Raw genomic sequence first — 21,197 nt, 5'->3', positions numbered from 1 at the left:
GATCTTGGAATAATTTGTTAGAAACATTGCATTTTGCTTGTTCTTGCAATCTATTTGAACCTTTATGGATGTTTCCTCAGTCAATAATAACTTAATGTTAGATAAGGAAGTGATACAGTACATGTAGGTGTAACTGCGAATCACTTTTATGTATACAGAAAATGATGAATAATACTGTGATGACTAGGCCTTGTATCTGAAAAAAAAATGGGGGGGGGGATGGGGTTTGTCACTTTTAAAGCAGATACGAACCAATAGCGCCATCTCGAGTCCTCAACTACTCATACCTGGCCAGTTTCCTGACCCATAATGCTAGTGTAGTCTAGTAATATAGACCCATTTGAATGATGTCATGTTAATTAACTACTCAATACATTTATACTGCTCTCAGAACATTCTAGTTTCTCTATACAATTATAGGTCAATTTATTCTCTGTGTTATTACTAGATATCTGAAAAGGTATATTTCAAGACTATGTATGTATAACACACAGTCAATGAGAGACCACACACAGTTCACTCCCCCTTTAATCGCAAGATGTTCTAAACATGTATCTCTTCTCTCTGATATTGAACTCCTACTCCATGTTGTACATAAATGTATCATGAGATGGAGTGTTATAGTAACCATATTATTTCACTCTACTGAAATTTTTATTTGTCCTTAATTAGATACAAGGTTTTGTCTTCTTTGCAGCAATGTGTTTTCTGATTAATGTAAACAAGTATTAGCTAACTATCATTCTCTCTCTTAGTGTACTGATCATTTTGTTTTTGTTATTTCTTGTCCTGTTTTAATCTCTACCACCAACACCACCACCATCTCCATAATTGTTACCGACCACTTCCTTTATTCACTACCACCACTACCATTAATTCTCCAACACCATCATTATCATCACCACTCCCACGACATATTACTGCCACTACCACCATTATCACAACCACGACTTCACCTGCACCGTCTTCATATCCACTCCTACCGTACTCTAATACCACTACACTACCACCATCACCACCACCAATTCTCTGACACCATCACCACCAATCCTACTACACCCTATTGTCAATATATCTATCATCACCATACCACCACCATCACCACCACCACCACCACTTCTTCTCCTGTACCATCACCACCACTCCTACTACTTATTGCTGCCACTACCATGCCACCGTCACCACCACCACCACCTTCTCAATAACAACCACTATCTTGATCTACATGTATACTATCGCTATCACAAATGATGACCACTACCACCACTACCACATCCTTACCCCCCTTTCTCTCCATTCGTACCCCGTTACCCATACTTGTACCCCCTCTACGCCCCTTTCCAATCCATCCATTACCCCTCAAAGACCCCAACCAACCCCCTCCTAGCCTTCTTCCAACCCAAGGATCCCGTCAGCCCGCCCACCACCCCTACTCCGCCCCCTAACAGCCCTCCCCTACGGAAAGAAGATGTACCGGTAATTCAATGTTCATACGCTGTTAAGTGTTTGTCTATATGGAGCTGGTTAAAGGAAGGGATTTCATTTTCAAAATACCCCCCCCCCATTATAGTAAATCAGTGATCATTGGCATCTGTCTGTCTCAAGAGACAATAGAGTTTGCGCTGGTAGTTTCTTTTAGTTCCCTAATTCATAAAGTGCAGCTCCTGCGATGACTAAATAGACCAATCCTTGAGAGGCAGGTCTTGTTGCAGTTGCTGCATACAAATGTCACTTGTGGCTGAGCTGTTGGAGCCATGGCTAATCAGTAAATCAGTATTGCTCAAAATGCAGGGGTGTGAGTGTTCAGATTTTTTTGTTTTGATTTTCAGCTTAATTTCAGCTTATTTTTGGCCTTCCTCTGTACAAAAAGTATGGGAGCTCTTTCTATTTCAGACTTTTTCAACACACTTCAGCTTTTTTCAGATCTTTTTATTTGTGACCACTCACACCCCTGACAATAGCATGTTGGTGTACTGTAGACAAATGATGGCATGCTATTCAAGAGGGGATTGGGCCACACCATGAATGTCCTACTGCTGTAATGAATTACTAGAATTCTGATTTAAATTCAGATTAATTCACTGTTTTTTTGTTTATTATGTATCTACCCCCCCCCCCCCCCGAATCATTCATATGTTTGCTGCTTAAACCTAAGCCATTGCCTCATTGTAACCATCTACTTTTGTTCCTTACAAACTATTGCAAAAACTTAAAATTTTCTTTTCAACATCATGAAGAGAAGGTTGGCTGTTGATGTTATAGTACTAAATAATTTTAAAAAGTCGAACCAAAGCATAGTTGCTTTCCAATTTTGCTCAAAGGCTTGGAATTTTCTGGGAAGGAAATAATCGCTCTCTAGCTTTGGTGAATGGCTCTTACCTTGACTGGAATTACCCCCTGTTATGATTTATTCAACACTCCCCCCCCCCCCCCTTCAGAAAAGTAAATCATATTGAACAAAATTAATTGAGGGAAAACGGTCTACACCCTTGTATTATGTTATACGTGAATGATTGTTGATATCGATCTCAGTGTTTGAGTGTGTATGTTTTCCTTTCATTTTATTTCTTATCCAACTTCCTGCTAGCATCCTCTTAATGTTCGCACTTGTACATATGCATATCTATCTTTCCACTGCACCTCATTATCATTGGTAGCTTATTATCCTTATAATGTTTGTAAATGTTGTCACTTCTAGCACATCCATGTGTGGGGTCTTCCGGGCATCAGCATGTTTATGTTTAAAAATTTGTTTATTTGTTTGAATTTCATGTCATTATACATGTATCAGCAATTGCATTAAGTACGTCCATCTGACCCTCGATAAGCGGGACCTTTCTGAAATGATTTGTATTTGTTTTATTTCTGTATTTTTTGCTTCATATTCGTACATTAAATGCTTTTAAATTGTGATGCTTAAATTTGATATATTCCACTGCACCTTATTATCTTTGGTAGCTTATTACCCTTGTGATGTTTGTCTGTGCTGACTTTACTAGCACATCCATGTGTGGGGTTGTCTCAGCTTCACAATATTTATCATTCAATATTTTTTTGTATTCATATGAATTTCATGACATATCAGCAACTGCATTAAGTACATCTGACCCCCAAAAAGTGGGACCTCTCTGAAATGATTTGGTTTTTTTTTTTTTTTTTTTTTTGCTTCATATGTGTAATGCTTTTAAGTTATGATGCTTTGAGTAGATATTTTATGAGGTGATGTATAACTTGAAAAATTTGAATGTCAGACCTACCAAAATATAGATTTCTCTTATGGAATTGCCCTTCATCTTGTAATGTTTTGTAACTCAGGAAGTTAGCAAAACATACATAATTTCATCATGCTCTTACATGTACATGTATTTCATTTGAGCGAATCAGTTGATAATCATTGTTTTCATGTAATGTGACGCACCTCTTTAGCAAATACTGTACCATATTCAATTATTTTGTACAGACTGGAATTTCATTTGTCAAGCTTTGCGGAATGGAGTCACAATTTGAAAGAGAGTAGCTTTCTCATCTTTATTGCATGTACAATTATTCAATGACACGATCAAATACTTAGCTCTCATTTACTTCATTTACCATTTCTGCACATTTGCAAAATCTGTATGCATGAACGACAGCAGTATATGTTTTATTATTGTATTCAATTCAGTTTGTATTAGCCCATCTACTCAATTCTAAATCATATATAAAGCTATATGTAGAATGGGTTACTTTGTTCAGTTTTCAAGATATGATGTACAGTAAGACTCAAGAATATGGCTAGATCAAGTTTAAAAGTTATACAAACATTCACAAGTGTAGGAGTTAGGTTCATCATTATGCCAAGTTCCACTTCTGTATTTGGTAATTTCCATCAGAAAAATATATATTGGGGTTATAGTTATAAAATAACATTACACAGGTTTCTTAAATAAACACATATTGATCTTTTGTCAAATAATAGGTTTTTTATGTCAACATACAATTCAAACCTTTGTCATATAGGTTTGTTATGTCTACATAATTCTTTCGTCATATTTGTTTCTTTTATCAGCAATGTTCTTTTGTCATATAGGTTTCTTACATTAACATACAATTTAATCTTCTTTTTTTCATATACAGTAGGTTTCTTATATCAACATATGTAGGTTTCTTAATCTCATCATATGTTTGCTTTTTATATAGGTTTAATTTGTAATATGGAATTCTTACTTCAATTCAATCTTCCTTTTTCATATAGGTTTCTTATATCAACATATGTTATTTTTTCATATTGGCTTCCTATATCAACACTCAATTCCATGTTCTTTTTTCACATAGGTTTCTTGTATCAATATACAATTTGATCTTCCATTGTCATATTGGCATCTTATATCAACACTCAATTCCATGTTCTTTTGTCACATAGGTTTCTTATATCAATATACAATTTGATTTTCTATTGTCACATAGGTACACGAGCTTGCAATGGATGATCTAGTGAAGTACGAGAATATGACCTGGCTCAACTGTCACGATGACCTTCCAAAGTACAAGAAAGGGCGTGAACCCGAGGTCACTGTCTTTGGTGAGTACACCAGCTCCACAGCCTTATGACTTCAGTCTTGTACATGTAGGTGCTAAAGTCATGAAAGAATTTACAAATTTCCTTACACTGTACTTCTAGTAGTTTATTTATTCCTTGAAACATTACAGGCCAGTATTATAAAGTTGGGTTTAACTTGGACCATGGTCCAAGTCTGTGCTGAAATGATAGGATGCCAAAAATGTCAAAATTTTGTTTACTTGAATGCTTCTTATACATGTATTTGTTCTTACATAGTTCTTTAATAGTGAAAACAGATAGATACATGGAGATCTTTTCTTTACTCATGTTTTCATCTTAGAATTTGAGTTATTGAAATGTAAATCAAATAGTGGCCATTGATACAAGTTTTCAATCTATTCTGATCTTACAAATTTGTTAGAATGTGTTTGTTAGATTATGAGCATATTAGTGCTCAGGTTTATATCTTTGAATTTGAGTAATTGAAAGCAATTTAAATAGTGGCCATTTTTTTCAACGCAATTCATTTATTTGAAATCCTTTGAAAATATACAAACACATGCACGAGGATAATATGATACAACAACAAAAAAAGTAAAATAATTTAAATAACAGTATAAGCAATAAGAAAATAGTAGATATCTACATGTATTAAAAGAAAATGTATTTTCTTTTTTCATTTATGTACTGTATGCTTTCAATCTGTTGGATCTTGAAATTTGCTAGAATATGGTTCAAGATTAATATATTAATCAGTGTATGTATGCATACAAACAAATTTTGTGCATATTAGTGCTCATTCATTCATCAAGTTTTCCATGATGGCTTTGTTCTCTTTGCCGGATGTAGTCTTCCGACCAGCGGTGGTCATCGTATGCAAGGAAAGGAGCCGCAAGAAGAGCATGGTCAAGCTCTCTGGAACTGGGACACTGAAAGGAAACCCAGAGGACCTGATCAAGTTCAAGTGGATGGTTCCGATATCAGCCATGCAAGTCAAGGAGACGTGTTTATCAGGTGAGAGAAGGATGGTGGTTGTGGTGGTGGTAGTGATTGTTTTGGTGGTGATGGTGTTGGTGGTAGTGATATTGATGGTGGTAGTTGTGTTGGTAGTGGTGTTTGTGATGGTGATGGAGGGGGAGTTGGTCTTGATGAGGTGGTAGTGATTGTGGTGGTGGTGGTAGTGATATTGATGGTGGTAGTTGTGTTGGTAGTGGTGTTTGTGATGGTGATCGAGGGGGAGTTGGTATTGATGAGGTGGTAGTGATTGTGGTGGTGGTGGTAGTGATATTGATGGTGGTAGTTGTGTTGGTAGTGGTGTTTGTGATGGTGATGGAGGGGGAGTTGGTATTGATGGGGTGGTAGTGATTGTGGTGGTGGTGGTAGTGATATTGATGGTGGTAGTTGTGTTGGTAGTGGCGGTGGTGGTGGTGATGGTGATGGAGGGGGAGTTGGTCTTGATGAGGTGGTAGTGATTGTGGTGGTGGTGGTAGTGATATTGATGGTGGTAGTCGTGTTGGTAGTGGTGTTTGTGATGGTGATGGAGGGGGAGTTGGTCTTGATGAGGTGGTAGTGATTGTGGTGGTGGTGGTAGTGATAATGATGGTGGTAGTCGTGTTGGTAGTGGTGTTTGTGATGGTGATGGAGGGGGAGTTGGTATTGATGAGGTGGTAGTGATTGTGGTGGTGGTGGTAGTGATATTGATGGTGGTAGTTGTGTTGGTAGTGGTGTTTGTGATGGTGATGGAGGGGGAGTTGGTCTTGATGAGGTGATAGTGATTGTGGTGGTGGTGGTAGTGATATTGATGGTGGTAGTTGTGTTGGTAGTGGTGTTTGTGATGGTGATGGAGGGGGAGTTGGTCTTGATGAGGTGGTAGTGATTGTGGTGGTGGTGGTAGTGATATTGATGGTGGTAGTTGTGTTGGTAGTGGTGGTGGTGGTGATGATGGAGGGGAGTTGGCATTGATGGGATGGTAGTGGTTGTGGTGGTGGTGATAATGATGGTGATAGTTGTGTTGGTAGTGGTGGTGGTGGTAGTGATGTGTTGTTGGTGGTGGTGATGTTGGTTATGATAGTGATGATGTAGTGGGGTTGGTATTGATGGGGTGGTAGTGATGATGATGTTGGCGATGGTGGTGATGTTGTCGTTGATGGTGATGTGTTGGTAGTGGTGATGTTGATGGTGATGTGTTGGTGGTGGTGGGGGTGATGTTGTTGTCGTTGATGGTGATGTGTTGGTGGTGGTGATGTTGATGTGTTGGTGGGGGTAGTGGTGATGGTGGTGATTCAGATTGTGGTGGTAGTAGCGGTGGTGCAGAATGAAAAACCTCAAATTCGTTATTGTAGCATGTTTAATGAGCCCTTCCTCTAATAATGTTTTTCTTCTAATTCACAGAAACTGACTACTTGTGTCTATGGGAGCTGGTGCACCTCAAAGGGGAGGGAAAAACAGAAAAGGTCTTCCAGTTTTCATTCTGGTGAGTTGAAGTATTCTTTTAAGGAGATCAAAATCCTTGAAACCAATTTAATTGCGTTAAACAAGAAAAACTTGAAAGAAAAAATCAATAAAAGTTTAAGAAAAAAGGTAAATAATGAGACGGTTGTGAGCATTTACTGTTGCGATTGTTTTGGAGATCGTCATGTTGGCAATATGAAATGGATTTAAAGACATGGAATGCTCAAACAAATTTTGTTCCTGTTTATTCACATAGCTCTTCCGACTTGAGGAACTCATTTCTGAAAGTGCTTCGGCAGACCCTGAGGGATTACCATCGTTCAAAGACTACCCCGGGAGGAGGAGGCTCAAAGTTTAACATCAAGAAGAACTACACACCTTACGGCGGCAAGCGCTTTGAGAATTTAGGGCGCAACAAACGAACCCTGCGTAAAACGATGGCAAAGTCCGATGGGGGTTCGTCGGCAGGACAGAGCGAAGCGGGATCGTTGGGTAGCGAGGAGAGGTCCAGCGAAAGCGGGTCCCACCGCTCAGACCCAAACTATGACGATACGGACTCGACGGGCACGGGGCGGGGGTCTTTTGACCATGACCGTCGGGATCCGAGCTCCATCATCATCACAAGCCTCCAACGTGAGGAGAGTGAGGGTTCCCTGAATTGCAACGGGAACAACAGTCTGCAAAGGGGAACAAGTTGTGACTCCAGCATTCCCAACTCTCCGGCATCTCCTGGTGTGCCACCTTTCACACCAACGACCCATGCATCTCATCCCAACACCCTCCATTCTGAAGACCCTCTCAGAACTCTGACGCCCGAGTCCAGTGCTGGCGCTCAGGGTCGCAAAGGACCACACAGACCATTAACTCTGGACCTGTCTTTAGTCCACGCCCAGCAACAGTCGAGTACTCCGAGCGAGCCCTACACCCCAAACCTGGAGGACATAAGAGCTAGGTTGGCTGAAATAGAAATGGCTGTCGAGGACCACCATTGATAACAGTATTGCCGGAGCTTCCATTCTTGGCTAATCCATTTTTTAAACAACATTGGAGTTTTTTTAATCAGACTCATGGAAAGGGGCCTACTACAAGTATTTGCCTTTTTTAATACCACTTTTTTATTGATGTTACCAATTTGTGTTTAATGTAATGCTACCGATGCTGTGGATTTTTTTTCCTTAATCCAAGATAAAGTGCATAAAATACTCAGGATAAATGGTGGTATGTGCTTGTTTTTTTTCAACCGTCTACATGTACCTTTGCCTACCGATCGATTCACGACAACGTAAAGCATCGCAATATAGCAATGAATGCTGCATTTTTTTAGGCATGGATGAAGTTATGTATGTGTATCCTTCATCAGAATTAAAGCCTGCATGTTTGTACCTGAACAACAGAATTTGCAGTATAAAACATAGCAGACACCTACAGAATATAAGAGAAACCTGGGCCCCGTCTTACAAAGAGTTACAATCGAGTCAATCAATCGTAACTATGGAAATCCAGTGTCGTAATTTTTTCTACAGGAAATGTGCAAAATGTCCTTTGTTAACCAAGGAGAACGCACCAATTGTCAAGAAATCAATGAATTTATGGATATACATTCATATCTAGTAAATTTTTGTGAACAAAAATGCATTTCATATGTTGACTTTGCTTGCTTTCCATAGTTGCAATTGATCGGGTCAATCGCAAATCTTTGTAAGACGGGCCCCTGATTTAAATATCATAGATTATATATATTCCATCAGAATCCCTTTTGTCTCCAAGCCATATTCCTTGAGATTATAGCAAGAAGGCATTGTAAAGTTTGACAAATCCCTTTCTCAATCGGTTGTGCTCCCGTTAGTGGTCATTTGGTTGCAATATCCAGTACAATACACATGGTTACAAATGGTTGTGAAACTAATTGTGAGAGCCCATTGACGCAGTGCGGAAGTTGCGTCTTGTAAGTAGTAATAATCTTATTTAATGTAAAGATAGTGCCAATATTTTTGTACAGTATTAGTTGTAGAGGATAAAGGATCATGGATATTAGATTTGCTGATTTTGAGAATGGGTTATGCAGTGGTATGCAACACGTGGATAGTGGTTCGCAATGTGTAATAGAAAGTTGTACGAAGTTTAAAGCCCAAAAGGCTTTCAGTGACGTAAAGAACCTTAGAGAACTGATGCGAGAAAATATTTTGAATCAATTGCAAATGTTCTGTTGCAATTTTACAATTTAGAGATCAATTTTAATTGCAGCAAGTCAGATTTCACTCCTTGTTAAAGAAGCAAATCGATAAATGTCTATATTGGAGCAGTTTGTTTATCTGTGCCCTGAGAAACGTAGCTCTTTCGATTGCATTTCCAAGTTTTTCTACAAAATTTAAGTAGGCCCTATCAAGGCCACAGCACACCTTCCGTTTGGTCTGCGACCTGATTTTGGAATGAAATATAGTGACATGGAATTTCTTACAGTGGAAAGTTCTAAATTGTCATGGAAATTGTTATAAATTATTTGCATGTCTGGCTACGCTACCATCATTATTAGATTAAATGTGAATTTAATATCTAGCCGTAATGACTTTATTATAACTATTGTACGATTGGCTACAATTTGAAACAAACTTGGCCTTACCTCCAAACTAAAGGCTTGCAATCCAAAATTATGTATTCTTACAGCTTATTTGATTTCTCAAATACAAAGTTATTTTTCATTCACATTCTAAGAAAATTAGCAAAATTTCAATTTTTTTCCCCAAAAAAATCGGGTCGTGGACCAGTCGTAAGGTGTGTGGAGGGCCTTAGCACACAAAAATGTACTTTCAATGAAACTGTCAAGTCTCTGGCCTACACTAAAGGCCCCAGCTCATTTGCGAGTCAACCACTATATGGTCAGTAGTAGGAGGATGTAGTGTTCATGTATAAGATTTTTGTTCTTTACAAAAATAATGAAAGTTGGTTATTGGTGCGATGTTCTTACACGTGCTATGGCATTTTGAAGTGCAATACGTCTTTGTGTTCTCAAGGCTGTATCCCTTTTAGTGTACATATATTATTGATGCTCTCTCAAAGATTATTTTATATGTTTGATTTCATTTTCTTTTGTGAAGAGCAGTATTTTTTTTTCGTTTGCTTTTAAATAAACACACAAAAGCATTGGATGAAATTGAAGAATGATTTATCTATGGGTTAGAGTCAATGCAAATCATTTGTTCGAGATATAGTCTTTGCTATGAAGGTAATATTCTCATCTTTTAATTAAATGATGCCTTCTCTCTGTAGAAAAAAATATTCTTCGCAGAAAGACGAATTAAATATTCTGTGCCAAGTAGATATCATTTAGTAATAAATATACAAGGTAAAGTTACATCATTACTTTGAAAGAACTTGACTTTTGTTTCTTTCAAACCGTAGGCAATGGTTTTTTATGTGCACAATACTGTCCTATTAGTTTCATTTCCAACATGCAGTGCTCATTGTTTTGTTCCTAAGTAATTTATGTTTTTATATAATGTCATGAATTAAAGGTTTTGTCTTCCTTTACGTTAACAAAGGAATAAAACAATTGAATTGTTACTTGATCAGGTATCAATATGGATGAAAAATAAACCCCTTTTCTACTTACTAGACATCAGTTTGCACCTATTCTTATCAAGTTATTTGGAAATGAACACTTTAGTGAATGTTATTGAACAGCAATTTTTTTCATGAGAATCATGCAGTTGTATAAGCTATCTTCTTACATGTTCCAATTTGCCTGATTTGTATAGTGACTGGAAAAAAAAAATATGTCTTCATATCCCCCGTAACATTGAAAACTTATTTTTTGTTTTCCTTGTGATAGCTTTTGCAGATCTTAGACAAAATGTGGTGGAAGTCCTCATCACACTATTAGCAGGGGAAAGAAAGGCATCAAAGTTTTGAAAACGTTTGATGTACTGTCAAGTTTGTCTGATTGCAAAGCAGAAAAGGAATAATAAAAAATCTTAACTTATTTATTGAAAATGACACAGATCATATCTACAATATCAGAAATGTGGTCAGGGATAGATTCTCTAGCTACTGGCGATGATTGAAATGAGAAAATAATTATTATGTATATTCCAGATTTTATCACATTTTGGAATTAGATTTGAATGATATTGCACATTTCAAAGTAACCTTTAATAGTGATTTATCATGAGCGCAGAGTTTAAACTGCTGGGCAGTTTTTAATTGAGAGTCTATAGTATGTGAAATTAAATATATTTAGAAGTTTTATGCTGCAGTCACATTTCCCCTACGGCCCCCGTACAGCGAATCAAAAACAGCCGTTTTATCGAATTTTATTCAAACCACCCATATGTTGCTGGTACAAAAAATGTTATAATGGCTGTTTTCGACTCACCGTATGGCGATCGTAGGGGAAATGTGTTTGCGCCATTATTCTCACTGGAATGTAAATTTTCACTGAAACAATATACTAATATTTCAATTCTTTCATGTCAGCACTGAATGATTTAAAGAGATTTTTTTGATGAATATTGATCTACAAGTGAAGCATTATTTCATGTAATATCTTGGATATTATATCTTTTATAAGAGATGTAAATGGGAGTATAATTAAAATCTCAGTTTCAGATCTAAAAAAAATCACGTAATAGCTAGTGAATATCCTGTCATTCCTGAATCGTCCACATCATGGGATGTTCTTTGCTTGGTCTTTGCCCAGCATAGCATTATCCATCCTTATGCACTCTACTAACATAATATTTACTCAGCATTTGCTATGGGGAATGACACTTGGGGCAAGTTTTTGAAAGATGAGTGAATTAAACTAGTGAAATTGCTTGAGAGAAAGATGAGGGAAACAAACTTTTAATTTTTTTTTTAATATTCAGCAAGTATGATGCATTAAAATTGTGGAAACATTTTATAGATGTTTAGCAGATTAAGAACATCACTGCTCTTCAAATCCCTGTAATCACTAATGCTCTGATTCACACTGTTTTAGAAGGGTCTTTTTAACCTCTTAATTTCCAGGTCGAGACTAGTTAAAATGATCACTTACACAACCAGGATTTGCAGCAAACTTGTATGCTTTCTATCAATAGTCAATTGAAATTAATTACTTGATTTTTATGAATATGAAATGAAGAAAATTATTTAAAAACCTGTGGTATTCCATGGAAATGAAGACTGAACCTGGATAAACAATTTTGAAGTTTTCCCGGAATGTCACAAGGCAAGAATATTGACTATTACAGTTGATAATAATAATATATGTTTATTTACCCAGGGTAGCCACTGCAGTTCTGAAAACTGTTCTCCCAGTGGGCCCTGCTACTATTATAACCCCGGCTTTAGCTGGGCTGCCTAGGCACTCAAGCATTCAGTGAATTTCTTCACATTCAGTTAATGGTTTCATTTCTATATCTAGATGGTTTCAGCAAACAGCATTAGTATTACGAAAGAGATTTCTACAGTATTACTATCTGATGCATTAGAGGTATATGACCGAGGCTGAGTTTTTGTAAGTGGTGACTTCAGTGTTATGGTTTGAATGTCCATATTGTTGTCTTCCCGATGGTAATATTTATGCCATGCTTCCATGTAATAATGATAATGATGGTGATAATAATACGATGTAGGGTATTTCTTTAGCGCATATGTCCACCTTGTTAGGTGCTCAAGGTGCTCCTATATTACCCCAGCTATTCTATAGTGTTCACAGGTTTTGAGGAATTGCTACAAAGAAAAAGTTTATGGCCTTCTGCAAAACATATTTCTGGCTGTTTCATTAACTCTCTCTCTTTTTTTTTGGAATTGCTTTTGTTGATGAACTTCCCATTTCTTCTTAGTTTCTATGCAATGAATTTTCATCTAGACAAACCACATATGATTGTGATTTTATTTGTCATTGCAGTTGTTTTTCATACTTTTTTTCTTCTCAGTGATGTATATGAATATGAGTGAATGTATTTTGAAAGATGCTATATTGATAATATATGACATTTCAATACAGAAAGAAGAGAGTACAGTATTATAATTTATATCATATTTAGAAAAAAAGCAAAGTATGCCATGATCTTTCTGAATTACTTTATTTTCTTTTCTTCACTTTTTATTTGTTCTCGAGCTCTCTTATTTTACTATCCCGCTTTCAGACATCACCACTAGCTATTGATGGTGATATCTGTAGCCAGTGGTGACAGATAAACCTGTCGCTATGTCAGAGGGCTTGCTTATTTTGAATCCAGGTAGGTGTTTCATAAGGCTGTTCGAAAGTTATGAATGACTTAGCGCACAACTGCTGACCCTCTCTTTGATCGAATGATATTTATACTTCTGTAGCTGACTTCGCGGTGACGCGACATTTGCTCCACCGACAATTGCTCCTGGCTTTATTTTGTCTAATATATAGTGTTGGGGTTGCAATAGGGATTTATTGCAGCCCTAGGTTTAGGGTTAGGATTAGGATAGGGTATAGTGTTAAATCCAGGGTTGAAGTTGGTTCTTCCATTGATGTGTGGAATTTGCAGCGGAGCAATTGTCGCTGTAGCAAATGTCATGGAGCGACCGATTTAGCACTTTAGAACATGCTCCAGTTGTGTTTGAACTTTAAAGTTCTTCATAACTCTTCAAACAGCTTTGTGAAACACCGACCCGTGGAGTGTTGAATGAAAGGGTTCCATGACATTTGCTCCGGCGACAATTTCTCCGATGCAAAATCTGCGTGTAAAGCCACACAAAACCTAACCTCCAAAACTAAATAAACCCTCACCCTGATCTTGATATTATTCTAAACCAAAAACTCTATTACAATCCTAACTCTCCCTTTGCCCTCTGAGATATTAAGAACGGAGCAAATAATCGCAGGATTAGATTTAGATTTATTTATTTCCGTTCAACAATTTTTTTTTCAAAATATAATCAAAGTAACAATACCTTTAAATTTCAATATAATACAGACAGATCAATGAAATTTCGTAACAAATGTTGAATATAAATTAAACAAAACTACAGTGTGTTGCAATAATTTTATCTATGAAAAGAATGTAGAAATGAACATGATTTGTATGTCCTGTCACCCATGAAAGAAATGTTGATTTGCACGGACTAATTTGCTCTGAGCCAATCTGATGCAAGGATCAGTGACTATTGTCTCGTGAAATACTCCCCTAATCAATCACCTTCAGGTCATATCTTAGTCTAGATCTAGACATTGGTAGTTATTTGTTCTGAAAACCCTACACTCACTCATTGCATGTATATGTAGTAAACACAACAATATGCCAGTCCCCGCATTTTTTCACCTTCTCTGGCCAGATATAGTAGTTATTGTTGGAGAAGGTGAAAAGTGGGAGGACTATGTGTATAATATTTGCTGTTTTCCGAACAAATAACTACTAACGTGTAGATCTAGACTAACAACATCTGTACCAAGGATATTAACAAGTAACAATAGCATCTTAGTAACAAGTTACCGATCACCTATTTCTATCTATCTACATTTATTCCAAAATGTATGTTCCTGGTGAGCGTTTCGTGAAACGACTTGTCGGACTATTCATCCGACAAGTCCAGTTTTATCCGAAAGTTACCATAGTAACAGTGCTTCTCAGCCAATCAAAATCAAGAAAAGTTGTCGGATCGTTGCAGAAAGAGTTGCGTTTAAACGCAAGCCGAAAAATCAATCCCAAGTCCCAAATGCGTTCTTTTGATTGGTTGAAAATCAAGTTGCGCATGATTTTTAGAGTTGCGATTGATTGCAACTCTTTCTGCAACAGGCCCCTGACAACTTGTCGGACAAAAATTTTCATGAAAATTTTCACTGATTGCCACTGGCTACTGGTAGCACTGTCTTGTGAGTTGCAATGATGTCTGAGACGGCTCGATACGTCAATCTCTCATTCTCCTTCTCTCTCTCTTTCTCCATTTGTCTCTTTCTATTTTACACATTACGCTCCTGTCTGTCTTTCCTGGATATTTTATGGACAAAATCTATCAAAAATTTCACACATTTTATCAGCATTTTGAAATTCTACTTTATGAAATAGAAAATTTTATTTATTGTTTGTTTCTCTCTGTTTGTGGATGTGCACATTTTGTCAATCAAAGATTTGGTATATACTGTTGATGTAGTATTATCTTATTGTCTATCTTCATGGTGATGTAGGCCTGTGTTATGTCGCCTTTCTCTGTACAAGGCATCACCTAGCCTCTAACTTGAGCATTAAAGCTCTCCCAAGTTACCGCTCTTTTTGTTTCATTGTTTAAGATCACAGTTGTACATAGGTATTATTATTATGAAGATTGAACATGTGGCAATTTTTTTTCAGTTGTCATGGAATAAATTTATATAATTATGAACAGTACCACATGCGTGTTTTTTTTTTCTTTCTACATCACTGTCAAGATTCAAGATTTGTATTGATTCATTACAGGGTTGACACAATGCCCGTCCATGGATTCTCAATAAGGACCCTTAACAAGTTTACTTCGATGCTCTATACACAATTAAATTTATTTTGTCACATTTCCCCCACCCTATACATAACGTATCGAATGTTACATTTTCATGATAGGGGAAACCAATTTCCAAGCATCATGCTCATGAGGCTCTTGAAAAATAAATAATTTCCCCTGGATTTTGGCGATTTTGGGATTTAAAAAAAAGATGTGGAAGATGGTTTCATCCAACGAACGTAGAGGGCAGCAACACGCAGCACTGTTGCTGTTGCTCGCGCCCCGTACGTTCGTTGGTTTCATCATACAAAGAAGAGACATAGTTTTGCAATATGAAAGAAAAAGGTGGGTTAAGATACAGTGACACGACATTTGCTCCTATGACATTTACTCAATTCTTAATATATCAGAGCCTGAGCATATAGGGTTAGAGTTAAGATAGGTTTTGGTTCAGAATAATGTAAAGATAAGGATTAGGGTTTATTTAGTTTTGGAGGTTAGGATTTATGTTTGGCTTAATGTGCAGATTTTCCATCGGAGCAATCGTAGCCAGAGCAGATGTCATGGAACCAAAAATACATCCATTTACTTAAAGGGGAACCAAACAGAAGCACTGCCCTCCCCCCCCCCCCCCCCCGATAAAAAAAATGGACCCTTTTTATTACTTCTCCACCACCTTAATAAAATTGGGGGAGCATGCGCACCTTCTCTCTCACCCCCCCCCCCCCCAAAAAAAAAAAAAAAAAAAAATATTGCTTTAATTTACAAAACTGGAAGCACACCCCGGGAAGCACATAACTACTCCGTTGTCTCTTTCCCTTGGATTCGTGTATGAGGTTGATAAAAATTAACGTAATGGAACAATAAAGTTAGAAGGGGATCAATGACATTGAGAAACATCGTGAGGAAAGAGATTATGCATGGATATGAGAGATTCAATTTTAAGGTAAGAAATATACCCGCCCGACCCTTTTTTGGCCATAACCAAGCAAGGTTTGAAATCTATTTTGGAGGCTATGAATCAGAATCTTAGGCTTGTTTTTTCACTCTTGCCCTTATATATTATTAAAATTAAATAACTTTGAAAAACCGCCCATTGAGGCAAGACTCAAACCCGCGTCAATGGTCTCGACTGCAGTGAACCCATTATGTGGTGTGTTTGTTGCAGTGAAGAGGGACTTGGCTTCAATCAGGCGTCCTGAGTTTGATTGCTCTGCAGAAGTATGCTGGGCTTCCATAGACTTTGTCAAAGGAGGGCTGCTCTATCTCGGTAGCTTCTACAGACCACCCGGTTCTAAGGATGAGGTGATTGACGAATTACAAGGTAGCATCAGTACTATCTTTCGAAAGCACAGGAAACTGCCTGCTTTAGTCCTAGCGGGAGATTTTAATCTACCGGATATTGACTGGTGTAAAGTTGTAACATCGAATTCTAGAACTCATGCAATTCATTCTCACTTCCTCAACTTTGTGAATGGATGTAGTTTAACCCAGATGGGTAGGGAGCCTACAAGACCGGCCTCTGGAAATATCTTAGATCTTATACTCACAACTACACCTGATGCTGTGAATAATACCCAAACAAAACCTGGGATCAGTGACCATGACATCACCCTGTTTGACATCAATATGCGACCCAAACTCCAAAGAAAACCAGTGCGGAGAATTTACCAGTATGACAAAGCTGACAAACAAGACATTAAGGAGCGCTGCTCTCAGATGTCATATGACTACTTTGAAAGATCTCCTGAAGACATCTCTGTAGAAGATAATTGGATATTCTTCAAGACTTCTCTTTTGTCAATCATGTCTCACATTCCCCACAGGAACTCGAGGCCCAAGACAAGCCACCCGTACATCACCTCGAAGATCATACGGGAAATGAATAAGAGGGACAGGCTATACAAGAAGGCAAGACGTTCAAGGTCACATTCAGATTGGGAAACATACAAAACAAAGAGAAATTCTGTTCAAAGAGCAAAATAATCAGCTCACAGTGAATACCTTCAAAATGTTGTTGGAGGAAGTCTTATGACTGACGCAAAGAAATTCTGGAGGTACGTCAAAGCTCAGCGGAGAGAGTCGGTAGGAATCCCAACTTTAAAAGTGGGAAATGTTTCCTATGTATCCAATGAGGAGAAAGCTAATGCTCTAAATGCTCAGTTCTCTTCAGTTTTTACACATGATAATACTTCATCGGTACTACCAGACAAGGGTCCCTCACCGTACACACCAATTGAAGATCTCTTCATCAGCTTACGAGGAGTGAATAAACAACTGAAAGAACTTAACACCAACAAAGCCAGTGGTCCAGATGAAATACCTGCTAGAATGTTAAGAGACTATGCAGATGAGATTAGCCCAGTCCTTACTCATCTCTTCCAACAATCCTATGATGAGGGAATTCTTCCAAGTGATTGGCTAAGAGCTCAAGTGGCCAGCATCTACAAGTCTGGCGACAAGAGTAACCCAGCCAATTATAGACCGGTGTCACTCACATGCATCTGCTGCAAGATCCTAGAGCACATTGTATTGAGCCACATGTCAAAATACTTGGAAAAGAATAACATCATCAACCCAAACCAACATGGATTTAGGAAGGGACTGTCATGCGAAACGCAACTTGTTGAGGCCATCAATGACTGGGCATACAACATCGACCAGCAATGTCAGACAGACGCCTTCTTTCTCGACTTTAGTAAGGCCTTTGATAAGGTATCACACAGGAAGCTGCTCTACAAATTGGAGTATTATGGCATTACTGGTCAAATGCATGGATGGATCCAAGCTTTTCTATCAGGCAGATCTCAGTCAGTTCATGTTGATGGAACATCCTCACCACGAGCCAGTGTACTCTCAGGCGTGCCGCAAGGCTCAGTACTCGGGCCTGTGTTATTCCTGCTGTACATCAATGACATCTGTGAATGCATCTCATCACCAATCAGACTCTTTGCTGATGACTGTGTGCTGTATCGCAAGGTCAAGACAAGAGCTGACCACGCAATTCTCCAGCGAGATCTTTCAACATTATCAGATTGGGCAAAACTGTGGGATATGTCCTTCAATGTCAAGAAGTGTGCCCACATGTGTATCTCATTGAAACGACAACCCTTGGCTTGCAACTTTACCATCAGTGACCAACCTGTTCCAACGGCAACCTCCTGTAAATACCTCGGTGTGACCATCACAGACAACCTGAGTTGGAACTCCCATGCACAGAAGATATCCTCCAAAGCTGCTCGTACTCTTGGAATCATACGTCGAGCATTGGGTAAATGTGACCTGAAAGTGAGAGACATTGCGTACAAGCAACTTGTCAGACCTCAACTTGAGTATGCTTCATGTGCATGGAATCCTCACATACAGAAAGATGTAAACATTATTGAGAACATTCAGCGTCAGGGTGCTCGGTTTGTCCTTCATGACTATAGCAGAGAATCCAGTGTAACATCGATGTTGTCAACTCTTCACTGGGATACTCTCCAACACAGACGCCTTCTTAGCCAATGTGAGATGTTCTACAAAATTCATCACAATTATGTTTACATCAACATGCCACATCAGATTAAGTTAAGCAGCAGTTCTCGTCCACAACGTTCACAACACACTGGACATCAGCTCAAGTACACCCAGCCTTTTTGTAGAGTGAACTGCTACATGTACAGTATGTTCCCAAGAACCATCCGTATTTGGAATACTCTCCCAAATGCTGCTGTAACTTCGACCTCTATAGCTGGCTTCCGGGGAGCAACATTGCCTATCATTCAGCAAATGTTGCCTCCCCCTCCCCTTAAGATGCTGTAAGAGGGACACACACGCACCACCCGCACACTGCACCTAGCACACTGTATATAGTGCACCAAGAATACCACCACAGGATCACCACATCACCTGAAGCACTGGCAGCACCTGACACAGCACAACCCTCTCCAGGACAGCGTGTACGCTTTGGGAGAGTACTTCTTCAAGATTCAAGATGTGACACACACACCAATCGACATGATCGAGCCCATCGATGCGTCGTAGATTGCGCAATATCCTTATTCATGAAGAGGAGTCTGACTATTAAAGGACAAGTCCTCCCCAACAAAAGGTTGATGTGAATAAAAAGATAAAAATCCAACAAGCAAAACACTGAAACTTCATCAAAATCGGATGTAAAATAAGAAAGTTATGACATTTTAAAGTTTTGCTTAATTTCACAAAACAGTTATATGCACATCCTGGCTGGTATGAAAATGAGGAGACTGATGACATCATCCACTCACTATTTATTTTGTATTCTATTACATGAATATGAAATATTCTAATTTTCTCCTTATTGTCAAGTGAAACAACGCTTGATTCCTCCATGAACAGTTGGAACTAGCATTACTTAAAACTATATGATTCAGTCGAGTTGGTCCCTATTGTCAAATCTGTAAAAAAAAATGAAATATTGTATAATTCAAACAATTAAAAAACAAAAGAAATAGTGAGTGATGGACATCATTGACCATCTCATTTGCATGTCAATGAGTTGTGCATATCACTGTGAAAAATAAGTGAAACTTAAAATGTCATAACTTTCTTATTTTACATCCAATTTTGATGAAATTTTCAGCGTTTTGCTAGTTAGATTTTTCTCTATTTATTCAAATCAACATTTTTCTGGGGTGTACTTGACCTTTAATAAACCCTATTGTATCGTCATTTCCACAGACTTTGGGCTCGCTCAGTAATAGACACTTTTCGTAAACTTCAGGACGCGGATGTTAGGGTCCCGTTCGTGGTTACACTCGATTTTTTTTTTACGATTGACTGTACATTATAGTCAATGGGATCAATCGTAGAAAAAAATTCACGTCACACAACTTGCATTGCAGGACTGCGTTTTACGACGGACCCAAGTCCTTTCCAAAATCAAATTCCGTCTTAAAGGTCCGTTCGCGTTGTACAGCGAAAAGTTCAGATTCGTTAAGAAAGACGCGTCCCGCCTGGGAATCCTGCTAAAAGTGAAAATCAAGGATGATTGGCGTAAACCTGTGACGTCAGGTTATTAAAGTGTGGGGGGGGGGGCAATAGATCACCCGCCCCCCCCCCCCCCCACCCTGAACAAAATGTTCACCGCTCAGATTTACGCGCAGTGGATGACGTGACTTTGGATTCATTTTGATAATTGCTGGTAATGGTTCAAATAAAATCCTTAACCCTTTCCCCTTTTATTCAAGTTTGTGGATCCTCATTTGGCCTGAAAGGATGAGCAAATAATGACAATTGGCTTAAATTCAACTTTAAGGGGCTGTGATGTCACAATTGAACGTGTTAAAATGGGGGCCCATGGTCCCCCTCTCAATTTTTACGGCCAAAAAGTTATTAAAAAGGGAGAAGAAAGAAGAGAGGGTAAAATATGTTATTTCTGAATAATTGTGTCAAAATCTATCACTTAATTAGAATTTTGTATAAAAACTGTCAAAGTCTTTGCTCGCTTCGGTCACTTGCAGCTTTAAAAAAAAGTATTTTACCTCTTATGAGACATCTGCCCCCTCAAAACTTTTGGCTCCCTGCACGCTACTGCCTGATATCAGCATTCCATTCCTGACATCAACTGCATTTTGTTAACAACACAAAATATTAAGAATTCAGATGCTTTATGAAAATGAACTTGTGTTGTTAACAAAAGGCAATTATTCTCAATCAAGACATAAGATAAAGAAATAAGTCTTGCCAATTTTGTCATAGCCTCGGGGTGATCATTTTTCATGACGAAATTCTACATACACATAAAATCATG

At 38.2% G+C, this 21,197-nt stretch overlaps 1 protein-coding gene across 2 annotated transcripts in view; it reads left to right on the top strand.

Annotated features, from left to right (window-relative positions):
* The window catches only part of LOC129258687 (rho guanine nucleotide exchange factor TIAM2-like), a 42,651-nt gene extending 31,040 nt beyond the window's left edge, over positions 1–11,611 (top strand). For both annotated transcript variants that reach the window (XM_064098760.1, XM_064098759.1), the window contains 4 exons: positions 4,447–4,561; positions 5,390–5,554; positions 6,932–7,013; positions 7,248–11,611. In XM_064098760.1, coding sequence (XP_063954830.1) covers positions 4,447–4,561; positions 5,390–5,554; positions 6,932–7,013; positions 7,248–7,983 — 1,098 coding nt within the window. In that variant the 3' untranslated portion in view covers positions 7,984–11,611. The remainder of the gene's footprint in view (positions 1–4,446; positions 4,562–5,389; positions 5,555–6,931; positions 7,014–7,247) is intronic.
* Positions 11,612–21,197: the final 9,586 nt, after the last annotated feature.

The sequence above is a fragment of the Lytechinus pictus genome, chromosome 4 (assembly GCF_037042905.1).
Source record: "Lytechinus pictus isolate F3 Inbred chromosome 4, Lp3.0, whole genome shotgun sequence".
NCBI lineage: Eukaryota > Metazoa > Echinodermata > Echinoidea > Temnopleuroida > Toxopneustidae > Lytechinus > Lytechinus pictus.
This window is presented reverse-complemented; position numbering and strand designations above follow the sequence as displayed.